A 24,783-nucleotide genomic window follows, 5' to 3' on the forward strand; every position below is an offset into this window, starting at 1 on the left:
GCGTGTATGTGTGTGCGTCTGTGCATGTGTGTGTGCGTGTATGTGTGTGCGTCTGTGCATGTGTGTGTGCGTGTATGTTTGTGTGCGTCTGTGCATGTGTGTATGTGTGTGCGTGTATGTGTGTGCGTCTGTGCGTGTGCGTGTATGTGTGTGTGCGTCTGTGCATGTGTGTGTGCGTGTATGTGTGTGCGTCTGTGCGTCTGTGCATGTGTGCATGTGTGTATGTGTGTGTGGGTCTGTGCATGTGTGTGTGCGTGTTTGTGTGTGCGTCTGTGCATGTGTGTGTATGTGTGTGTGTGTGTGTGCGTCTGTGCATGTGTGCATGTGTGTGTGCGTGTATGTGTGTGTGCGTCTGTGCATGTGTGTATGTGTGTGTGCGTGTATGTGTGTGTGCGTCTGTGCATGTGTGTGTGTGTGTGTGTGCGTCTGTGCATGTGTGTGTGCGTGTATGTGTGTGCGTCTGTGCATGTGTGTATGTGTGCGTGTATGTGTGTGCGTGCCTTTGTGCATGTGTGTATGTGTGCGTGTATGTGTGTGCGTCTGTGCATGTGTGTGTGCGTGTATGTGTGTGTGCGTCTGTGCATGTGTGTATGTGTGCGTGTATGTGTGTGTGCGTTTGTGCATGTGTGTATGTGTGTGTGCCTTTGTGCATGTGTGTATGTGTATGTGTGTGCGTCTGTGCATGTGTGTATGTGTGCGTGTTTGTGTGTGTGCGTTTGTGCATGTGTGTATGTGTGTGTGCCTTTGTGCATGTGTGTATGTGTATGTGTGTGCGTCTGTGCATGTGTGTATGTGTGCGTGTTTGTGTGTGTGTGTTTGTGCATGTGTGTATGTGTGTGTGCCTTTGTGCATGTGTGTATGTGTATGTGTGTGCGTCTGTGCATGTGTGCGTGTTTGTGTGTGTGCGTTTGTGCATGTGTGTATGTGTGTGTGCCTTTGTGCATGTGTGTATGTGTATGTGTGTGCGTCTGTGCATGTGTGTGTGTTTGTGTGTGTGCGTTTGTGCATGTGTGTATGTGTGTGTGCCTTTGTGCATGTGTGTATGTGTATGTGCGTGTATGTGTGTGCGTGCCTTTGTGCATGTGTGTATGTGTATGTGCGTGTATGTGTGTGCGTCTGTGCATGTGTGTATGTGTGCGTGTATGTGTGTGCGTGCCTTTGTGCATGTGTGTATGTGTATGTGCGTGTATGTGTGTGCGTCTGTGCATGTGTGTATGTGTGCGTGTATGTGTGTGTGCGTTTGTGCATGTGTGTATGTGTGTGTGCCTTTGTGCATGTGTGTATGTGTATGTGCGTGTATGTGTGTGCGTGCCTTTGTGCATGTGTGTGTGTGCCTTTGTGCATGTGTGTATGTGTATGTGCGTGTATGTGTGTGCGTGCCTTTGTGCATGTGTGTATGTGTGCGTGTATGTGTGTGTGCGTTTGTGCATGTGTGTATGTGTGTGCGTCTGTGCATGTGTGTGTGCGTGTATGTGTGTGTGCGTCTGTGCATGTGTGTATGTGTGCGTGTATGTGTGTGTGCCTTTGTGCATGTGTGTGTGCGTGTATGTGTGTGTGCGTTTGTGCATGTGTGTATGTGTGTGCGTCTGTGCATGTGTGTGTATGTGTATGTGTGTGCGTGCCTTTGTGCATGTGTGTATGTGTGCGTGTATGTGTGTGCGTTTGTGCATGTGTGTGTGTGTATGTGTGTGCGTCTGTGCATGTGTGTGTATGTGTGTGTGTGCGTCTGTGCATGTGTGTATGTGTGTGCGTGCCTTTGTGCATGTGTGTATGTGTGCGTGTATGTGTGTGCGTTTGTGCATGTGTGTATGTGTGTGTGCCTTTGTGCATGTGTGTGTGTGTATGTGTGTGCGTCTGTGCATGTGTGTGTATGTGTCCGCACCCTACACAGTATTAGCATGTTTTAGCGCAATGTGTGGACTTTTCAGACGGTCCCTTACCGCACCCTCCACAGTATTAGCATGTTTTAGCGCAACGTGTGGACTTTTCAGACGGTCCCTTACCGCACCCTGCACAGTATTAGCACGTTTTAGCGCAACATGTGGACTTTTCAGATGGTCCGTTACTGCACCCTCCACAGTATTAGCACGTTTTAGCGCAACATGTGGACTTTTCAGATGGTCCGTTACTGCACCCTCCACAGTATTAGCATGTTTTAGCGCAACGTGTGGACTTTTCAGACGGTCCCTTACCGCACCCTCCACAGTATTAGCACGTTTTAGCGCAACATGTGGACTTTTCAGATGGTCCGTTACTGCACCCTCCACAGTATTAGCATGTTTTAGCGCAACGTGTGGACTTTTCAGACGGCCCCTTACCGCACCCTGCACAGTATTAGCACGTTTTAGCGCAACATGTGGACTTTTCAGATGGTCCGTTACTGCACCCTCCACAGTATTAGCATGTTTTAGCGCAACGTGTGGACTTTTCAGACGGTCCCTTACCGCACCCTGCACAGTATTAGCACATTTTAGCGCAACATGTGGACTTTTCAGATGGTCCGTTACTGCACCCTCCACAGTATTAGCACGTTTTAGCGCAACATGTGGACTTTTCAGATGGTCCGTTACTGCACCCTCCACAGTATTAGCATGTTTTAGCGCAACGTGTGGACTTTTCAGACGGTCCCTTACCGCACCCTCCACAGTATTAGCACGTTTTAGCGCAACATGTGGACTTTTCAGATGGTCCGTTACTGCACCCTCCACAGTATTAGCACGTTTTAGCGCAACGTGTGGACTTTTCAGATGGTCCGTTACTGCACCCTCCACAGTATTAGCATGTTTTAGCGCAACGTGTGGACTTTTCAGATGGTCCATTACTGCACCCTCCACAGTATTAGCACGTTTTAGCGCAACATGTGGACTTTTCAGATGGTCCGTTACTGCACCCTCCACAGTATTAGCACGTTTTAGCGCAACATGTGGACTTTTCAGATGGTCCGTTACTGCACCCTCCACAGTATTAGCATGTTTTAGCGCAACATGTGGACTTTTCAGACGGTCCCTTACCGCACCCTCCACAGTATTAGCACGTTTTAGCGCAACATGTGGACTTTTCAGATGGTCCCTTACCGCACCCTCCACAGTATTAGCACGTTTTAGCGCAATGTGTAGACTTGTCCTGTGGAATTGTCAGACGGTTTCCTATTTCTCCATGCATTTTAGAAACTGTACCAGCTTTAAAATCAGACCTGTTTTATAGTCATAATTCTCTTTGATATTCCTCTCTCTATCCGCAGCAGCCCCAGGCACCCCTCAGCACACGGATGAGCAGTTCCTGTCCCGCCTCTTCCTGTTTGTGGCGCTCCTCATCATGTTCTGGCTGCTCATCGCGTAAACCATTATGAACTTTCTGATCAGGACACGATAATCTGTGGAATAAAAGCAGATGAGCCACGAATACGAAACTGCACAGATCACGATTGCCCCGTCAGATGTGTTCGTCCTGATGATGAACCAGTCGAGAGTCTTTTTCTATGAAAGAGATGCAACGCTTGAGATTTGATTGCATGTCTGTGATACTGTGAAGGATGATTTTAGAGTTTTATTTCTCTTAAGATTAAATTATTAATATTTGGGTTATTCTACAACTGCACTGGCAAATGTTGTCATTCACTTTAATAAAGCAAGAATGAGGAAAATTACTATCGGAGTAAATACAGTCATTTGTAGTACTTCATATTGCTTTTATTAATGAATTATCAACAATAAAATTGTCTGTGTGTAAAATGCTCGTGTGTTTTATTATCAGAGCATGCATCATCGACTCATTAGAAACTCATTCTTCAATATAATGAACTGAAGTCAAACTCGTTGTAAAAGCACATTGTAGGATCAAATGAAAATGACACCGTGGATGGAAATTTTGCAGTGACGAAACGATTCAAGATATGTAAAAATCAGGTGTTTTTAGTCTCGTAACCACAATCTCACTGTAAAGGCAGTGAATATCAGTGAGCTGCACACGTGTGTTGTATCTCGATTGGATCCTCACTGTCATAATCCATGAATTCCTTGATGAACACGTGTTCATGGACTTGTGTGATTACAGCACATGTACTAAAGATTTGCCTTCTTCTGACTTTGTCAAAAATGAGACATGAATTATTTCTGTCTGCATGCTCTTTTGAGTTTTAGAAATTATTCATAAACTGCTAATACGTATGTAATACCTGCACCAATGCTCACACACAAACACACAGACGCACACACATACACGCATGCGCACACACATACACGCACGCACACATACACGCACACACACATACAAGCACACACACATGCACAGAAGCACACACATACACGCATGCGCACACACATACACGCACGCACACATACACACATGCACAGACGCACACACACATGCACAGACGCACACACATACCCGCACACACACATACACACATGCACGCACACACACATCCAAGTACACACACATGCACAGACGCACACGCATGCACAGACGCACACACACACACACACACACACACACACACACACACGCACACACATACACACACATGCACAGAGGCACACACACATACACGCACACACACACACACACAGAGACGCACACACACACATACACACATGCACAGACGCACACGCATGCACAGACGCACACACATACACGCACACGCACATACGCACACACACATACACGCACGCGCAGACGCACACACATACACGGACACACACGTACACACATGCACAGACGCACACACACACACACGCACACACACATACACGCACACACACACACACATACACACACACACATACACGCACACACACATGATGATGCATGCTCTGATAATAAAACACACGAGCATTTTACACACAGACAATTTTATTGTTGATAATTCATTAATAAAAGCAATATGAAGTACTACAAATGACTGTATTTACTCCGATAGTAATTTTCCTCATTCTTGCTTTATTAAAGTGAATGACAACATTTGCCAGTGCAGTTGTAGAATAACCCAAATATTAATAATTTAATCTTAAGAGAAATAAAACTCTAAAATCATCCTTCACAGTATCACAGACATGCAATCAAATCTCAAGCGTTGCATCTCTTTCATAGAAAAGACTCTCGACTGGTTCATCATCAGGACGAACACATCTGACGGGCAATCGTGATCTGTGCAGTTTCGTATTCGTGGCTCATCTGCTTTTATTCCACAGATTATCGTGTCCTGATCAGAAAGTTCATAATGGTTTACGCGATGAGCAGCCAGAACATGATGAGGAGCGCCACAAACAGGAAGAGGCGGGACAGGAACTGCTCATCCGTGTGCTGAGGGGTGCCTGGGGCTGCTGCGGATAGAGAGAGGAATATCAAAGAGAATTATGACTATAAAACAGGTCTGATTTTAAAGCTGGTACAGTTTCTAAAATGCATGGAGAAATAGGAAACCGTCTGACAATTCCACAGGACAAGTCTACACATTGCGCTAAAACGTGCTAACACTGTGAAGGGTGCGGTAAGGGGCCGTCTGAAAAGTCCACACGTTGCGCTAAAACATGCTAATACTGTGGAGGGTGCAGTAACGGACCATCTGAAAAGTCCACACGTTGCGCTAAAACATGCTAATACTGTGGAGGGTGCAGTAACGGACCATCTGAAAAGTCCACACGTTGCGCTAAAACATGCTAATACTGTGGAGGGTGCAGTAACGGACCATCTGAAAAGTCCACATGTTGCGCTAAAACGTGCTAATACTGTGGAGGGTGCGGTAAGGGACCGCCTGAAAAGTCCACACGCTATGCTTAAAACATGCTAATACTGTGGAGGGTGCAGTAACGGACCATCTGAAAAGTCCACATGTTGCGCTAAAACGTGCTAATACTGTGGAGGGTGCAGTAACGGACCATCTGAAAAGTCCACATGTTGCGCTAAAACGTGCTAATACTGTGCAGGGTGCGGTAAGGGACCGTCTGAAAAGTCCACACGTTGCGCTAAAACATGCTAATACTGTGGAGGGTGCGGTAAGGGACCGTCTGAAAAGTCCACACATTGCGCTAAAACATGCTAATACTGTGTAGGGTGCGGTAAGGGACCGTCTGAAAAGTCCACACGTTGCGCTAAAACGTGCTAATACTGTGAAGGGTGCGGTAAGGGACCGTCTGAAAAGTCCACATGTTGCGCTAAAACGTGCTAATACTGTGGAGGGTGCGGTAATGGACCATCTGAAAAGTCCACATGTTGCGCTAAAACGTGCTAACACTGTGCAGGGTGCGGTAAGGGACCGTCTGAAAAGTCCACATGTTGCGCTAAAACATGCTAATTCTGTGCAGGGTGCGGTAAGGGACCATCTGAAAAGTCCACATGTTGCGCTAAAACGTGCTAACACTGTGAAGGGTGCAGTAACGGACCATCTGAAAAGTCCACGTTGCGCTAAAACGTGCTAATACTGTGCAGGGTGCGGTAAGGGACCGTCTGAAAAGTCCACAAGTTGCGCTAAAACGTGCTAATACTGTGGAGGGTGCAGTAAGGGACCGTCTGAAAAGTCCACATGTTGCGCTAAAACGTGCTAACACTGTGCAGGGTGCGGTAAGGGACCATCTGAAAAGTCCACATGTTGCGCTAAAACGTGCTAATACTGTGCAGGGTGCGGTAAGGGACCATCTGAAAAGTCCACATGTTGCGCTAAAACGTGCTAATACTGTGCAGGGTGCGGTAATGGACCATCTGAAAAGTCCACATGTTGGCGCTAAAACGTGCTAATACTGTGCAGGGTGCGGTAATGGACCATCTGAAAAGTCCACATGTTGCGCTAAAACGTGCTAATACTGTGCAGGGTGCGGTAATGGACCATCTGAAAAGTCCACATGTTGCGCTAAAAGCGTGCTAATACTGTGCAGGGTGCGGTAATGGACCATCTGAAAAGTCCACATGTTGGCGCTAAAGCGTGCTAATACTGTGCAGGGTGCGGTAATGGACCATCTGAAAAGTCCACATGTTGCGCTAAAACGTGCTAATACTGTGCAGGGTGCGGTAATGGACCATCTGAAAAGTCCACATGTTGCGCTAAAAGCGTGCTAATACTGTGCAGGGTGCGGTAATGGACCATCTGAAAAGTCCACATGTTGCGCTAAAACGTGCTAATACTGTGCAGGGTGCGGTAATGGACCATCTGAAAAGTCCACATGTTGCGCTAAAACGTGCTAATACTGTGCAGGGTGCGGTAATGGACCATCTGAAAAGTCCACATGTTGCGCTAAAACGTGCTAATACTGTGCAGGGTGCGGTAAGGGACCGTCTGAAAAGTCCACACGTTGCGCTAAAACGTGCTAACACTGTGGAGGGTGCGGTAAGGGACCGTCAAAAAAGTACACACATTCACTTTACCAAGAACTGTTTCAGGGGACAATTGAGGAAATCTTTCTATATTGCGGTTACATGCAGGTGAAAGTATCAGTGTAACATTGTGTCACACACCTGGTGGTGGTCTCCCATCATTGATATTAAATGCTGTGGCAAAGATCCCAAAAGGAAAAGCCCCAATCCCAAAAGACATCTGGAATCCTCCATCTCCAAAGCCAAATCCTTGAAATCCCTGCACACATGGTTTACACAGGGAACATTGTATATCGACAGTTCACTAATTCATATAAATCACATTTCTATGATGAATTGTTTATTTAAAGGAACAGTTCACCCAGAAATGACACTTTTGACATCATAATATAATTGTACAAACATGTCATCTGGATTACATAATCAGACTCTAAAGAAAGACTACACAGATGGCACGCCAATGCCACGGAGGTCAAATGCCACGGAGGTCAAAAGGCATTATTCGTCAAAAGGCATTATTATTTGGGTCTGTTCCTCACAAAAATCGATTACACTTGTTCACTTGAATTGGAAACTACGTCACACCCAGTCAGACATTCACTTCATGCTAATATCACGCTAACACCCCCACCCCCAGTCATATCATGTGAACACCCACCCCCCCATCAGACGTTCGCTCCACGCCCATCTCACGCTAATCCCTCCACCAACCCCAGTCGTGAAGTGATCGTCTGACTGTGGTGGGGGTTCGTGTGATGACTGTCAGACGATCACTTCACATCACGCGAACCCCCCATCAGACGATCCCTTCGCTCATATGTTCAATGGGTTTAGAACAACATGAGGGTGAAATGATGACTGAGCTATTCCTTTAATGTTCACATACATAACATAAAGCTTTCAGGTGTGTTAAAGAGCTGCGTTAGTAAAACAATAATGCATAAATGACTCCATCAGCACATTAAACGACGACGTGTGATGCAACTTTAAACGTCAGATGTTGTCATCACCTCAGAGGACGCCACAGAGCGTCGTTCGGTCTTCAGAGACGTCTCTTAATAAGCCCCATCGGCGGCTCGTTTGACTAATGAATTACTGCAGGTCGGCACTACAGCAACACTTTTATCCATGTAATCGTTTCATCACAAACGTCTTGTGCAACGACACATTTAGAGACTACAGTATAATCTGGAGACTGCTGTAATGATCATGAGCGGAGACGCTCCTCACACTAGTGGGATGATAAACAATCATTTAAAGATGATTAAATAATTGAACATGTACTCACGCCACGGTTTTCCGGCTCTGGTCGTTGTCCTTGTGGTCGTGGTGGAGTTCTCTCTCTGAAATCACAAAGGAAATGAAGTCCATGTATGAATGAATCGCATCCGCTACAAAAGGAATGATTTAATAACTTAATGCATTAAATTTAAAGGTATAAATATGGTTTCCTTGCACCTTGAACGCACAATGTTCACAACTTAATCCTTTATTACAAAATAACAAAAATAAAAATGCATTTTGTAAAAAAAATTCAAGATTAATTTTTTTTTTATATAATTTTTTTATATAATATTTAAATATAATATATTTTATTTATTATGTAAATATTTCTATATATATATATATATATATATATATATATATATATATAAATGACACACTGTATATTTTAGTCAAGAATATAAGTTTTAATTTAATATGTATATTTTTTATTTTGTATATATATATATATACAGTGAGGAAAATAAGTATTTGAACACCCTGCTATTTTGCAAGTTCTCCCACTTAGAAATCATGGAGGGGTCTGAAATTGTCATCGTAGGTGCATGTCCACTGTGAGAGACATAATCTAAAAAAAAAAATCCAGAAATCACAATGTATGATTTTTTAACTATTTATTTGTATGATACAGCTGCAAATAAGTATTTGAACACCTGTCTATCAGCTAGAATTCTGACCCTCAAAGACCTGTTAGTCTGCCTTTAAAATGTCCACCTCCACTCCATTTATTATCCTAAATTAGATGCACCTGTTTGAGGTCATTAGGTGCATAAAGACACCTGTCCACCCCATACAATCAGTAAGAATCCAACTACTAACATGGCCAAGACCAAAGAGCTGTCCAAAGACACTAGAGACAAAATTGTACACCTCCACAAGGCTGGAAAGGGCTACGGGAAATTGCCAAGCAGCTTGGTGAAAAAAGGTCCACTGTTGGAGCAATCATTAGAAAATGGAAGAAGCTAAACATGACTGTCAATCTCCTCGGACTGGGGCTCCGTGCAAGATCTCACCTCGTGGGGTCTCAATGATCCTAAGAAAGGTGAGAAATCAGCCCAGAACTACACGGGAGGAGCTGGTCAATGACCTGAAAAGAGCTGGGACCACCGTTTCCAAGGTTACTGTTGGTAATACACTAAGACGTCACGGTTTGAAATCATGCATGGCACGGAAGTTTCCCCTGCTTAAACCAGCACATGTCAAGGCCCGTCTTAAGTTTGCCAATGACCATTTGGATGATCCAGAGGAGTCGTGGGAGAAAGTCATGTGGTCAGATGAGACCTTTTGGTCATAATTCCACTAACCGTGTTTGGAGGAAGAAGAATGATGAGTACCATCCCAAGAACACCATCCCTACTGTGAAGCATGGGGGTGGTAGCATCATGCTTTGGGGGTGTTTTTCTGCACATGGGACAGGGCTGACTGCACTGTATTAAGGAGAGGATGACAGGGGCCATGTATTGCGAGATTTTGGGGAACAACCTCCTTCCCTCAGTTAGAGCATTGAAGATGGGTCGAGGCTGGGGCTTCCAACATGACAATGACCCGAAGCACACAGCCAGGATAACCAAGGAGTGGCTCTGTAAGAAGCATATCAAGGTTCTGGCGTGGCCTAGCCAGTCTCCAGACCTAAACCCAATAGAGAATCTTTGGAGGGAGCTCAAACTCCGTGTTTCTCAGCGACAGCCCAGAAACCTGACTGATCTAGAGAAGATCTGTGTGGAGGAGTGGGCCAAAATCCCTCCTGCAGTGTGTGCAAACCTGGTGAAAAACTACAGGAAACGCTTAATTGCAAACAAAGGCTACTGTACCAAATATTAACATTGATTTTCTCAGGTGTTCAAATACTTATTTGCAGCTGTATCATACAAATAAATAGTTAAAAAATCATATATTGTGATTTCTGGATTTTTTTTTTTAGATTATGTCTCTCACAGTGGACATGCACCTACGATGACAATTTCAGACCCCTCCATGATTTCTAAGTGGGAGAACTTGCAAAATAGCAGGGTGTTCAAATACTTATTTTCCTCACTGTATATATATATGTATAAGGGCTGTCAATTTAACGCGTTAATTCAGTGCGATTAATTTTACAAAAAAATAACACATTAAAAAAAATTAACGCAATTAATCGCAATGCCCGCAATAATAATGAAGATTCCTGAGAAATGCTTGTAGTACCACCTGTTTACTCCAGGGGGCAGTAAGTGGCACTTCAGCTGTATGAGCAACACACAGTTTATACAGTGAACAAACACTCCAGCAGAACAACACAAACATGTGTTACATTCTTGCGTAAAATTGTCATCTTGTATCTGGACTTTAAAGGATTCAGATCTCTTTTTTGTTAATTTAGTTGACAACTAAACTTTTCATTCACACAGTTACTTTTTGGAACCCATTCAACTTAAATATTGTTATAAATTGTAAACAAATAATAATATATTATAATAGTAATACATCTCAATCGTGCACCTTTAACTTTTAACTCCTCACGCTTTTATTTTGACATGCTGAAGTCTCCAGGACGTCCTGTATGTGTGTGTTTGTGGGCTAGTTCAGTCGTTTAATTCACTTCTTATTTAAATTCTGGTCAAATGCTTCTTAATGTGCCGTTATAAATGCATATTATAAGTGAACAGGACTATTGAGCTTCTACATCTGAGATGTCGTTCGTGAGTAGCGCTCAAATATTGCGCAATGCGTGAAGGATAAAAATAGCCGTGTGTCTGTAAACAGAGCGGCGGCATTCACTGATTCACTGCATATTTGATATATATACATATTAAACAGTGTTTTGTGATTCTCAGAGTTGTCGCACGTCTTCGAGTGGCTTTTTGTATCGGATTTAGATCGGGCTCATCCGACCAATACCCGACCCGTCTAACAGCTTCAGTATCGGAGCCGATACCGATCCAGGTCATTTATACAGCGGACAAACGTTTTTCAAACATTAATCATATTTTAAAATAAAATTGTTTCAGTATAAAAAGTTAAAAATAAAAAAAAAATATATAAAGATTATTCGGGCCATTTTTATTTTAACATAATAAAAAAAATTCTACTTTTATTTACACTGTTATTTTTATATATTTTTTATTTATTTTACTGTCTCCGGACGGTTACATCACATGACTTTTGTTGGACAAACATTTTTTAATATTAATCATATTTTAAAATAAAATTGTTTCACTGCTTTTTATTTTTAAGGAATAATAATTTTAAAAAAATTACAAAAAATAAAAAAATAAAAATAAATAAATAAAAACGTATTCTGGCCATTTTTATTTTAACATTCGTATGTCGTTATTCTGTCTCCGGATGGTAACACAACATGACGTGTTTCTCCTTTCAGCTCCAGAAAGAAATATCAAACTGTCTTTTACAACACTGAGAACATCAGCTTTAATCCAAATGAAGTCTTGTTTACCTGGGGTCTTCTTGGCTTGTACTGCCTCTTCCGTACAGCGGGATCACTTTCTCCCGACTGATGCCGGCCTTACAGACTGGACACACCTGTCGGTTCGGCCTGGTCTCTAACCACTGCACATGCAAACGGCCGGTTTAGATACATTGTGCAGTGCTGTCACTCATCTTTACAAGACGAAACACTGATACTCACTTGATGTAAACACGGCCAACTAGGCGGTGATGCCACAGGTAAAATCAGCGGTAAACATGGGAAGATAAAGTGTTGCCTGGTTAATATTTTTACTCAATGAGCATTTGATGAAAGAGTGGCATGATCTCACCAGAAGAGATGACCACACAAACTGATGACGGCATCTTTGGACGTGTCCAGACAGATGTTGCATTCAAACGTGCTGCTGCTGTTCTCTCCTGATGTCTGTCCATTAGCTGCAGAGGAACTCTCGCTGGCCATAGTGCTGTTAACTGCACAACCTGAACACAAACACAACAACACTACGCCTTTAGACACGCTGACACAAACACAACAACAATACACCTTTAGACACGCTGACACAAACACAACAACACTACACCTTTAGACACGCTGACACAAACACAACAACAATACACCTTTAGACACGCTGACACAAACACAACAACAATACACCTTTAGACACGCTGACACAAACACAACAACACTACACCTTTAGACAGGCTGACACAAACACAACAACACTACGCCTTTAGACACGCTGACACAAACACAACAACACTACACCTTTAGACACGCTGACACAAACACAACAACACTACACCTTTAGACACGCTGACACAAACACAACAACACTACACCTTTAGACACGCTGACACAAACACAACAACACTACGCCTTTAGACACGCTGACACAAACACAACAACACTACGCCTTTAGACAGGCTGACACAAACACAACAACACTACACCTTTAGACACGCTGACACAAACACAACAACACTACACCTTTAGACACGCTGACACAAACACAACAACACTACGCCTTTAGACACGCTTGACACAAACACAACAACACTACGCTTTTAGACAGGCTGACACAAACACAACAACACTACACCTTTAGACACGCTGACACAAACACAACAACACTACACCTTTAGACAGGCTGACACAAACACAACAACAATACACCTTTAGACAGGCTGACACAAACACAACAACACTACACCTTTAGACACGCTGACACAAACACAACAACACTACACCTTTAGACAGGCTGACACAAACACAACAACAATACACCTTTAGACACGCTGACACAAACACAACAACACTACGCCTTTAGACACGCTGACACAAACACAACAACACTACGCCTTTTAGACACGCTTGACACAAACACAACAACACTACACCTTTAGACACGCTTGACACAAACACAACAACACTACACCTTTAGACACGCTGACACAAACACAACAACACTACGCCTTTAGACAGGCTGACACAAACACAACAACACTACGCTTTTAGACACGCTTGACACAAACACAACAACACTACGCCTTCAGACACGCTGACACAAACACAACAACACTACGCCTTTAGACAGGCTGACACAAACACAACAACACTACACCTTTAGACAGGCTGACACAAACACAACAACACTACACCTTTAGACACGCTGACACAAACACAACAACACTACGCCTTTAGACAGGCTGACACAAACACAACAACACTACACCTTTAGACAGGCTGACACAAACACAACAACACTACGCCTTTAGACACGCTGACACAAACACAACAACACTACGCCTTTAGACACGCTGACACAAACACAACAACACTACACCTTTAGACAGGCTGACACAAACACAACAACACTACGCCTTTAGACACGCTTGACACAAACACAACAACACTACGCTTTTAGACAGGCTGACACAAACACAACAACACTACGCTTTTAGACACGCTGACACAAAAACAACAACACTACGCCTTTAGACACGCTGACACAAACACAACAACACTACGCCTTTAGACACGCTGACACAAACACAACAACACTACGCCTTTAGACACGCTGACACAAAAACAACAACACTACGCCTTTAGACACGCTGACACAAAAACAACAACACTACGCCTTTAGACACGCTGACACAAACACAACAACACTACGCCTTTAGACACGCTGACACAAACACAACAACACTACGCCTTTAGACACGCTGACACAAAAACAACAACACTACGCCTTTAGACACGCTGACACAAACACAACAACACTACGCCTTTAGACAGGCTGACACAAACACAACAACACTACGCCTTTAGACAGGCTGACACAAACACAACAACACTACGCCTTTAGACAGGCTGACACAAACACAACAACACTACGCCTTCAGACACGCTGACACAAACACAACAACACTACACCTTTAGACACGCTGACACAAACACAACAACACTACACCTTTAGACACGCTGACACAAACACAACAACACTACGCCTTTAGACAGGCTGACACAAACACAACAACACTACGCCTTTAGACACGCTGACACAAACACAACAACACTACGCCTTCAGACACGCTGACACAAACACAACAACACTACGCCTTTAGACAGGCTGACACAAACACAACAACACTACACCTTTAGACAGGCTGACACAAACACAACAACACTACACCTTTAGACACGCTGACACAAACACAACAACACTACACCTTCAGACAGGCTGACACAAACACAACAACACTACACCTTTAGACAGGCTGACACAAACACAACAACACTACACCTTTAGACAGGCTGACACAAACACAACAACACTACGCCTTTAGACACGCTGACACAAACACAACAACACTACGCCTTGGCTGACACAAACACAACAACACTACACCTTTAGACAGGCTGACACAAACACAACAACACTACGCCTTTAGACACGCTGACACAAACACAACAACACTACGCCTTTAGACAGGCTGACACAAACACAACAACACTACGCCTTTAGACACGCTGACACAAAAACAACAACACTACGCCTTTAGACACGCTGACACAAACACAACAACACTACGCCTTTAGACACGCTGACACAAACACAACAACACTACGCCTTTAGACACGCTTGACACAAACACAACAACACTACACCTTTAGACACGCTGACACAAACACAACAACACTACGCCTTTAGACACGCTTGACACAAACACAACAACACTACGCCTTTAGACACGCTGACACAAACACAACAACACTACGCCTTTAGACACGCTGACACAAACACAACAACACTACGCCTTTAGACACGCTGACACAAACACAACAACACTACGCCTTTAGACACGCTGACACAAACACAACAACACTACACCTTTAGACACGCTGACACAAACACAACAACACTACGCCTTTAGACAGGCTGACACAAACACAACAACACTACACCTTTAGACACGCTGACACAAACACAACAACACTACACCTTTAGACAGGCTGACACAAACACAACAACACTACACCTTTAGACACGCTGACACAAACACAACAACACTACGCCTTTAGACAGGCTGACACAAACACAACAACACTACGCCTTTAGACACGCTGACACAAACACAACAACACTACACCTTTAGACAGGCTGACACAAACACAACAACACTACACCTTTAGACACGCTGACACAAACACAACAACACTACACCTTCAGACACGCTGACACACAGAGGGAAAGTTGAATATTACTACAACAGAATCTGAAGATTTGATCAAGGGTAAGAATTATATTGCAGAGTTCTCTCAGACAGACATACAGATAGACAGACAGACAGATAGATAGACAGACAGATAAACATACTGATAGACAGACAGACAGATAAATAAACATATTGACAGACAGACAGATAAACATATTGACAGACAGACATATAGATAGACAGACAGATAAACATATTGATAGACAGACAGACAGACAGACATACATACATACAGATAGACAGACAGACAGATAAACAGACAGATAGAGAGATAGATAGACATACTGATAGACAGACAGACAGACAGATAGATAGATAAACATACAGACAGACAGATAGATAAACAGACAGACAGATAGATAAACAGACAGATAGACAGACATATTGATAGACAGACAGACAGACATAGATAGGCAGACAGATAATCATATTGACAGACAGACAGATAGATAAACATACAGACAGACATATAGACAGACAAATAAACATATTGATAGACAGACAGACAGACAGATAGATAAACATACAGATAGACAGACATATAAACATATTGATAGATAGACATATAGACAGACAGATAAACATATTGACAGACAGACAGATAGATAGATAGATAGATAAACATATCGATAGACAGATAGACAGACATAACATCTCTGTACAACAAACATTACAATAAACACAGGAAAAACCATGAGTAATGCGCATATATATATATATATATATATATATATATATATATATATATATATATATATATATATATATATATATATATATATATATTACTCATGGTTTATTAAATAAAAAATGAGCTCAGCCTGCCTCTCAAGAGAATCACTCTCTGCATCTGAATGTGTTGTTGATATTAGCTGTTTAGCTCCTTACATCACTTATTTCACGCTTAAACAACACAAATATCCTTTTAACTAACCACGGGATCGTATTTTAGATCACGTATAATTATTAAATAGTTTAAACTATTACCCCGTGTGCCTCATGAAAGCGTCCGCGGAGTGAAATTAACGCCGCTTGCTGCCTCACTCCTGAACTTACAGCTAACGTCACCAACACACACTCCAGCCCGGAAGTGCAACCCACTGACGTCATACGCGTTAGACCAATCGCGCTATTACTAAATAAATTATTATTATTATTACTATTGTTATTATTTATATTTTAATAATTATCTTTTAATTATTTATTTTTTTCTTTATGTCTATTCTCTGCCCTTGCGACTCAGTGAATTTACTTTTACATTGTTAAATTTGTATACTATCAACACGTTTAATGTACACATTTATTTTGTACTGTTCTAAAAAAATATATATATTATTTAAAAATATTAAAGAAATTAAAAAACAAAATAGTTTTTGTAATAGAAATGATTCCGGGCGGTGTCTCTGATTGTGAGGAGTCATTAATATTCATGAGGTAGGGTTTGGGTTGGGTTATAGTTTTTCGACCAATCAGATAGCGCGTTCCTAATTAATATAACAAAATCGTCCTTTCCTCAAGGTATCGCTTTCCTCTTCCACTGTCATACTTTTTGGATGTTTGCCGTCCGGTCAAGTCATGCTTCTTATCAGTAAGTCTTCTTATAATTACTGATAGTAATTTAATTACACAATATCTGTTCGCTGTGTATCTCCAATTGCAAGGTACATTTTTCTCAGTGCCATTCTTCAGGTTGTCCCAAGAGACGGTGAGGTCACGTGGTACCTGTTACTTTTCGCAGCGCTGATAAGATAGTTCAATCACAGTCGTTTGTGATGATTAAAAGGGATTTTTATTTCATCGTTTTATTGAGATTGAAGGGACGGATTGTTTGAATTAAAAAAATAATAATATGCAAATGTCTCCAAGACAAAAACCCTCCTGAGATTTGAGGGACTACACCTATGTCGCATAAGGAGAAGTTATATTGCTTTAATCACATTTGAAAGTGGATTTTTGCTTTAGAAACTACTCGTGTGTACTAACTAGCATTTCATATTTATTGGCTTTAAAAAGCAAATTTTATTATGATTTGAAAGTGTATTAAATAAATATCTGAATATGAGGAGTGATGGTTAGATATGATGAGCAGCACATGCTTGATGACTGTCCCTTTAGAAACTATTCCTTTAATGTGATGTTGGGTCATCAAGTGTATATTCATATTTAAATCCTGTTTTAAACAGTATTTTCATATAGAAAACACATTAATGTGTGTGGACTGCCTTAGGTTTTTGCATTGTTTTTATAATATACAAGGACAATAGCAAAGAAAATTCACTTCTCTTCTCAATCATCTGTACTTTGAAGGGCGCTGAAAATGAAAATGTGGTCATTTATTGTGTTTATACTCATGGAAGACAACTCGGCCTTTGATGTGTGTGTGTATTTATGTGTGTGTGTGTGTGTGTGTGTGTGTGTGGGGGGGGTGAGTTTGTCTGTGTGTGTGTGCATGTGTGTGTGTGTGTGTGTGTGTGTGTGTGGCTGAGTGTATGCATGCGTGTGGGTGTGGGCGTGTGTGTGTATGCATGCATGCGTGTGGGCGTGTGGGCGTGTGTGTGTGTGTATGCATGCGTGTGGGCGTGTGTGTGTGTGTGTGTGTGTGTATGCATGCGTGTGGGTGTGGGCGTGGGCGTGGGCGTGTGCGTGTGTGTGTTCATTCCATTAGGGTGTAAATGAATACGACTGGGTATAATCCTTCTTCTTGTCACCTCATTTTCTTACAATTTTCCTGCTTTTCTCGTTGTTGTTGTTGTTGTTGTTGTTGTTGTTGTTGATGATTAATTCAGATTTATACAAGGATATATGTTGAAACGTTTAATAAGCCAGTACATACAAACACATACAGTCTACCCTTTAAATATACTTCAACATTACACTAAAGTGTCACAAGAGTACAGAGCAATGCATTTATTATTCATAACTCAGACTAGTGGCTACATCACCTTTTCTTTAACATCATAACATCATGAGCACTAGATGCAGACTAGGGAAATCACTGCAAACACATGAATGCATCAGTTAAACATATACAACAGGACAATAGGAGGGATTTATTTCCTGATTAATGTACAATTGTAGTTTTTCATCTGGTTATAATTCATGATGATGTGACATCAAACACACATTCTAACATCACAGTGGACTCCAGTGGTTTAATCCATGTCTTCAGAAGTGATATGATAGATATGTGTGAGAAATAGATCAATATTTAAGTCTTTTTTTACTATAAATTCTCCTCCCTGCCCAGTAGGTGGCGATATGCATGAAGAATGTGTCATCAAATCACTTTTGAAGACATGGATTAAACCACTGGAGTCGTATGGAGTACTTTTATGCTGCATTTATGTGCTTTTTGGAGCTTTAAAGTTCTGGTCACCATTCACTTGCATTGTATGAACCTACAGAGCTGAAATATTCTTCTAAAAATCTTAATTTATTAAGATACTTAGAAAAAAGAAAGTCATACACAACTGGGATGCCATTAGGGTGAGTAAATGATGAAAGGATTTTCATTTTTGGGTGACCACCTGCGGGACAGGTACAGGTTGGCATCAACAACTGCCCAAGGTACACCAGGAACACACAATACCTCCATCAGTGCTCAGACTGTCTGCAGTAGTCTGAGAGAGGCTGGACTGAGGGCTTGTGTGCCTGTTGTAATGCAGGTCCTTACCAGACATCACCAGCAACAACGTCACCTCACGGGCACAAACCCACCTTCACTGGACCAGACCGGACTGGCAACGCCACCTCACGGGCACAAACCCACCTTCACTGGACCAGGCGGGACTGGCAACGCCACCTACGGGCACAAACCCACCTTCACTGGACCAGACCGGACTGGCAACGCCACCTACGGGCACAAACCCACCTTCACTGGACCAGACGGGACTGGCAACGCCACCTATGGGCACAAACCCACCTTCAATGGACCAGACCGGACTGCCAACGTCACCTACTGGCACAAACCCACCTTCACTGGACCAGACGGGACTGGCAACGCCACCTATGGGCACAAACCCACCTTCACTGGACCAGACAGGACCGGCAACGCCGCCTACGGGCACAAACTTGCCTTCACTGGACCAGACCGGACTGGCAACGTCACCTACGGGCACAAACCCGCCTTGACTGGACCAGACAGGACCGGCAACGTCGCCTACGGGCACAAACCCACCTTCACTGGACCAGACAGGACCGGCAACGTCGCCTACGGGCACAAACCCACCTTCACTGGACCAGACAGGACCGGCAACGTCACCTACGGGCACAAACCCACCTTCACTGGACCAGACAGGACCGGCAACGTCACCTACGGGCACAAACCCACCTTCACTGGACCAGACAGGACCGGCAACGTCGCCTACGGGCACAAACCCACCTTCACTGGACCAGACAGGACCGGCAACGTCACCTACGGGCACAAACCCACCTTCACTTGTAGAGAGAGAGAGAGAGAGAGAGAGAGAGAGAGAGAGAGAGAGAGAGAGAGAGAGAGAGAGAGAGATATCTCCTGGGAAATAAATATTCAATAGCTTTATTTTTTTATTTTATTTTTTTTGGAGTAATTTTAAAGTTTGTTTTAACTATCAAATATAAAGTGATAGATATAGAGTAAAAAGTGTGACAACTAGCCCCGGCGGGTTTACAGAAGCTTATTACAGTAAGGGCGGGGCTAACATGCTTCCAGAGGGGCGGGGCTTGCCAGACATCAAGAAGGCGAGGCGTGCGGTTGCCAGGCACTAGGTCACTCGTGTGGGAAGTGCTGAAATTTGAGCGCGTCACAGCCGCGATACAGACGGATCACACGCATATTATGATCGCGGACGCGTTTACGTCAACGGATCACAACTGAACCGCGTCACCGAACAGAACCGGCGCGTGTGGCGAGAGTTCTAACGGCTCTAAACGGGAGACTGTCATCTGGTTTAAGGAGCAACTCCTCTAGCGCGTTAGCGAGCGTCACTCACGCGTGCACGCGCGCTCGGATCGCGGATATTCACACCTCCCGATCGAGCTGATCGATCAATCAATGGACATGGAGCGGAAGAAGACGGATTGCCCGGCACTTCCACCCGGCTGGAAGAAGGAAGAAGTGATCCGGAAGTCCGGGCTGAGCGCTGGGAAGAGTGATGTGTATTATTACAGGTAATGTGTCAAGTGAAAGAGTTACAGGAGATACATTGTAACTTCTCTGGTTTAATGTCACAGTGTAGCAGAAGTCAGAGTGTGTCATGAGCTGTACCTGTTGACTTATGTTACACTTACTGTTAATTCAAAAGTAGAATTTAAATTTGAGAAAATTGTAATATTTGTTATTTTAAACCCCTTAATCTCCATGGACCCGTCAAAGGGGCGCAATATCGTGAAAAAGATTACGCTTAAACGTCAAAGTCTCCAGTATAATACGTCAGGCATATTAAGTATAATTTTAAAGCTTTGAATATGAACTTTTCAGAAATGACCATCACTTTTGCATTTATGCTACTTAAAATAACAAAATAAGGCCTCAAAACATTCGCGGTGAAAATTAGCGCCCCTAGAGGAAATGGGGTAGAAATGTTTATATGAAAATAAAAGTCCTTCATGTAGCACGTAAATAGACATGTCATATATCAAATGAAAGGTCTCGTTCTCAGGAATGTGACTGTTTAGTTTATTTTGATGCTCTAATACAACAATTTGAAAGATTTTCAAAAGAATCACAAAGTGAAATATGATTTCTGTAAGTCATCAATTACAAATGTCTAAGTCATGCAAGCAAATTATCAGAAAAATATATATATATATATATATATATATATATATATATATATATATATATATATATATATATATATATATATATATATATATATTTAAATGTGATAAAATATTATACATCATCGCAAAAGGGAGGATCTCAGCTTTCTAATGACCCCTACATTGAGCTTGTAGTCCACTCAGAGGCCGAGATATTCAATGTAATAATGAGGGTGTTGCTTGAACTGAACATTAGACTGAATGTCTATGGAGGAGCACATCTGTGGTAAATGTGTTAGAGCGCCCCCTACAGTTCACATCTGTATATTGTGATGGAATGTGACAGAGAGAAAAAATATTTTTCTAGTGCTTTCTGCCACCTAGTGGAATAAAATGAGACTTTTCAAAGAGAGGTAGAGTGAACAGAACCAGAATTACATGCTTACAAAGTTAGGACAACAGAAATAGCAGCCAATATCAGCAGTACTAATCTGGTAATCGGGCACACAAGCTTTTATTTATTTATTTTTATTTTTAAACCCCTTCAGCCATGACTATATTCACAGTGCCTTATTACTTTTATAAAACGGTCACCACATACTAATGTTAAGCACACAAATGTTCATTAAAATGTCATATTTTGTAAGTAAAATCATTAATTGCGATTCTTCTGCCAGAGAATATAGTCTTTGACTGTAAACAGTAAATGGCACGTTGCTAGGCAACAAGAATGACTGACATCTATGAGTACTGTGGAGTGATACAAATAGAAGGTCAGTGATGAGGTCAGTGATTGATCATGAATAAATCACGGCTGTTGACCAATCAGCATCCAGGAATGGAACTGTCAGATTATAATTCTTGTTTTTTCTTAGAGGTTTCTAAATTAATCCAAATTTCCTCCTCGGTCCACACAATCTCAGTTAGGGGTGTCATGATGATGACATTTGTCAAGCAAATCATTGAGATTATAATGATTAATTTAACTTTCACGATTAATTAATATTTCTTGAGGTTCATGTGTGCTTCATACAACTTGAGTCATTTTGACATCTTTAACTTCAAATATATAAATTCCATTATATTAAAGAGATATATGATTTCCTTTTAAGGCTTTAAAAACATATGAATGGCTTGAAAAATAATGTTTTAAATATTAAAATATTTCTAAATACTTAGTTAAAACATGTCTCTCTTTTGGTCAACTTTAGTTTTGGTCAATTTTACATTTACACTGTTGTTTTTGGAACTCTTATATTTTATATATATATATGTATGTTTTATAAAAAATGTAATATACTGTATATTATGTTATATATATATTTGATTTATACAAATATAAAATATACATTTTTATATATCATATTTATTATATATATATATATATATATATATATATATATATTATAAAAATATAATATTTTATATATTATTTTTTATAATTTTATTTAATCTATTATATTTATTCTATTATATTTTTTTAATAAAAATATAATTTTATATTATATATATTTGTTTTATAAAAAATAAAATATAATGTTTTATATTTTATTTTTATTATATTATTATATATTTTTTTTAATAAAAAATACAATATATATTTTTATCTATTATATTTTTTTATAAAAAATAAAATATAATTTTGTTATTTTATATTTTATTATATTATATATATTTGTTTTATAAAAAATAAAATATATTTTTTTATATATTATATTTATTCTATTATTTTATTATATATATATATATATTATATTATGGTAGGTAACTGTAAAATATTTCTGTCCTAATTTTCACACATTATTGTAATGCAAATATTAATGAGATCAGGCTGAGATATCAGCGTTACTTACTACTAAGTGCCTCAAAGAGTTTGAATCCAGGGCGTGCTGATTGACTCCAGCCAGGTCTCCTTAGCAACCAAATTGGCCCGGTTGCTAGGGAGGGTAGAGTCACATGGGGTAACCTCCTCGTGGTCACTATAATCTGGTTCTCTCTCTCGGTGGGGCGGGTGGTGAGTTGTGTGTGGATGCTGCGGAGAACAGCGTGAAGCCTCCACACGCGCTTTGTCTCCACGGTAACACACTCAACAAGTCACGTGATAAGATGCGCGGATTGACGGACTCAGACGCGGAGGCAACTGAGATTCGTCCTCCGCCACGCTGATTGAGTCGAGTCACTACGCCACCACGAGGACCTGCTAAGTAGCGGGAATTGGGCGTTCCAAACAGGGAGAAAAAAGGGATGGATATTAAAAACAAAGAGAAGGATATAAAAGAAGCAGAAATGTGTGTTCCAGTGAGACACAGTCACTAATGTTAGTCAGTAAACAACTCCTCATAAGATCATAAAGCTCTGCCATTATTCAGATGTTCTTCATGAGTTAAAAGCAGCTCTTACATTCATCTGCGCAGTAAACGCGTGTAACGTCTGAAGGAGAGATGTTTACGGTAATGTACCGGTAAGCGTGTCGATGAATCGTGGATAAAATATATTTAAATGTCTGCGAGAGTCGAATTTGGCAATAGTTGTGCTGATCTCAGACCTGTATACACCTCCCGGGATCAAAAGCAGTTTCCTGATGTTTTTCTTGAAATCATTTCCCGCGTGTTTTTTCCTTCACTGTCATCGATTCCTCCTGCTGATGGAACTGTGACATCACTGAAACATGCAGCAGATTTACTGTGTATATTATATTGACAGTTACAGCAAGAACAACTCAATTGTGAAATTTATCGTGATGTAAAATTAATCCTGTCACGATCATCTCTCTCTCTCTCGCTCACTCACTCACTCACTCACTCATTCACTCACACACTCACTCACACACTCACTCACTCACACACTCACTCACACACTCACTCACTCACACACACACTCACTCACTCACACTCACACTCACACTCACTCACACACTCACACTCACTCACACACTCACTCACTCACACACACACTCACACACTCACTCACACACACACTCACTCACACACTCACTCACACACTCACACTCACTCACACACTCACTCACACACACACACTCACTCACTCACTCATTCACTCACACACTCACTCACCCTTTCACTCACCCTTTCACTCACCCACTCACTCACTCTTTCACTCACCCACTCACTCACTCTTTCACTCACTCACTCACTCATTCACTCACTCACTCACTCTCACACACTCACTCACACACACACACTCACTCACTCACTCATTCACTCACACACTCACTCACCCTTTCAC

General features: G+C 41.6%; 2 protein-coding genes across 5 annotated transcripts in view; one reads left to right on the forward strand and one right to left on the reverse strand.

Annotated features, from left to right (window-relative positions):
* Nucleotides 1-4,910: 4,910 nt before the first annotated feature.
* On the reverse strand, nucleotides 4,911-16,883 carry LOC127625644 (E3 ubiquitin-protein ligase RNF185). 4 transcript variants are annotated; one of them, XM_052100961.1, is made up of 7 exons: nucleotides 16,783-16,883; nucleotides 12,345-12,495; nucleotides 12,215-12,233; nucleotides 12,023-12,135; nucleotides 8,594-8,648; nucleotides 7,447-7,564; nucleotides 4,911-5,321 (listed from the first exon to the last, which is right to left on the reverse strand). In XM_052100961.1, the coding sequence occupies exons 2-7, from the start codon at nucleotides 12,473-12,475 to the stop codon at nucleotides 5,224-5,226; spliced, it is 534 nt and encodes a 177-aa protein (XP_051956921.1). In that variant the 5' UTR covers nucleotides 12,476-12,495; nucleotides 16,783-16,883; the 3' UTR covers nucleotides 4,911-5,223. The 4 variants fall into 4 exon arrangements, with proteins under 4 accessions (XP_051956921.1, XP_051956912.1, XP_051956904.1 ...); XM_052100952.1 differs by lacking the exon at nucleotides 16,783-16,883 and adding an exon at nucleotides 16,621-16,731 and having other exon boundaries at nucleotides 4,911-5,318; XM_052100944.1 differs by lacking the exon at nucleotides 16,783-16,883 and adding an exon at nucleotides 16,621-16,731.
* Nucleotides 16,884-20,565: 3,682 nt separating this feature from the next.
* The window catches only part of mbd2 (methyl-CpG binding domain protein 2), a 55,112-nt gene continuing 50,894 nt past the window's right edge, over nucleotides 20,566-24,783 (forward strand). The window contains exon 1 of the mRNA XM_052100902.1: nucleotides 20,566-20,943. Within this exon, the coding sequence (XP_051956862.1) occupies nucleotides 20,828-20,943 (116 nt within the window). The 5' untranslated portion in view covers nucleotides 20,566-20,827. The remainder of the gene's footprint in view (nucleotides 20,944-24,783) is intronic.

The sequence above is a fragment of the Xyrauchen texanus genome, chromosome 3, assembly GCF_025860055.1.
Source record: "Xyrauchen texanus isolate HMW12.3.18 chromosome 3, RBS_HiC_50CHRs, whole genome shotgun sequence".
NCBI classification, from domain to species: Eukaryota; Metazoa; Chordata; class Actinopteri; order Cypriniformes; family Catostomidae; genus Xyrauchen; species Xyrauchen texanus.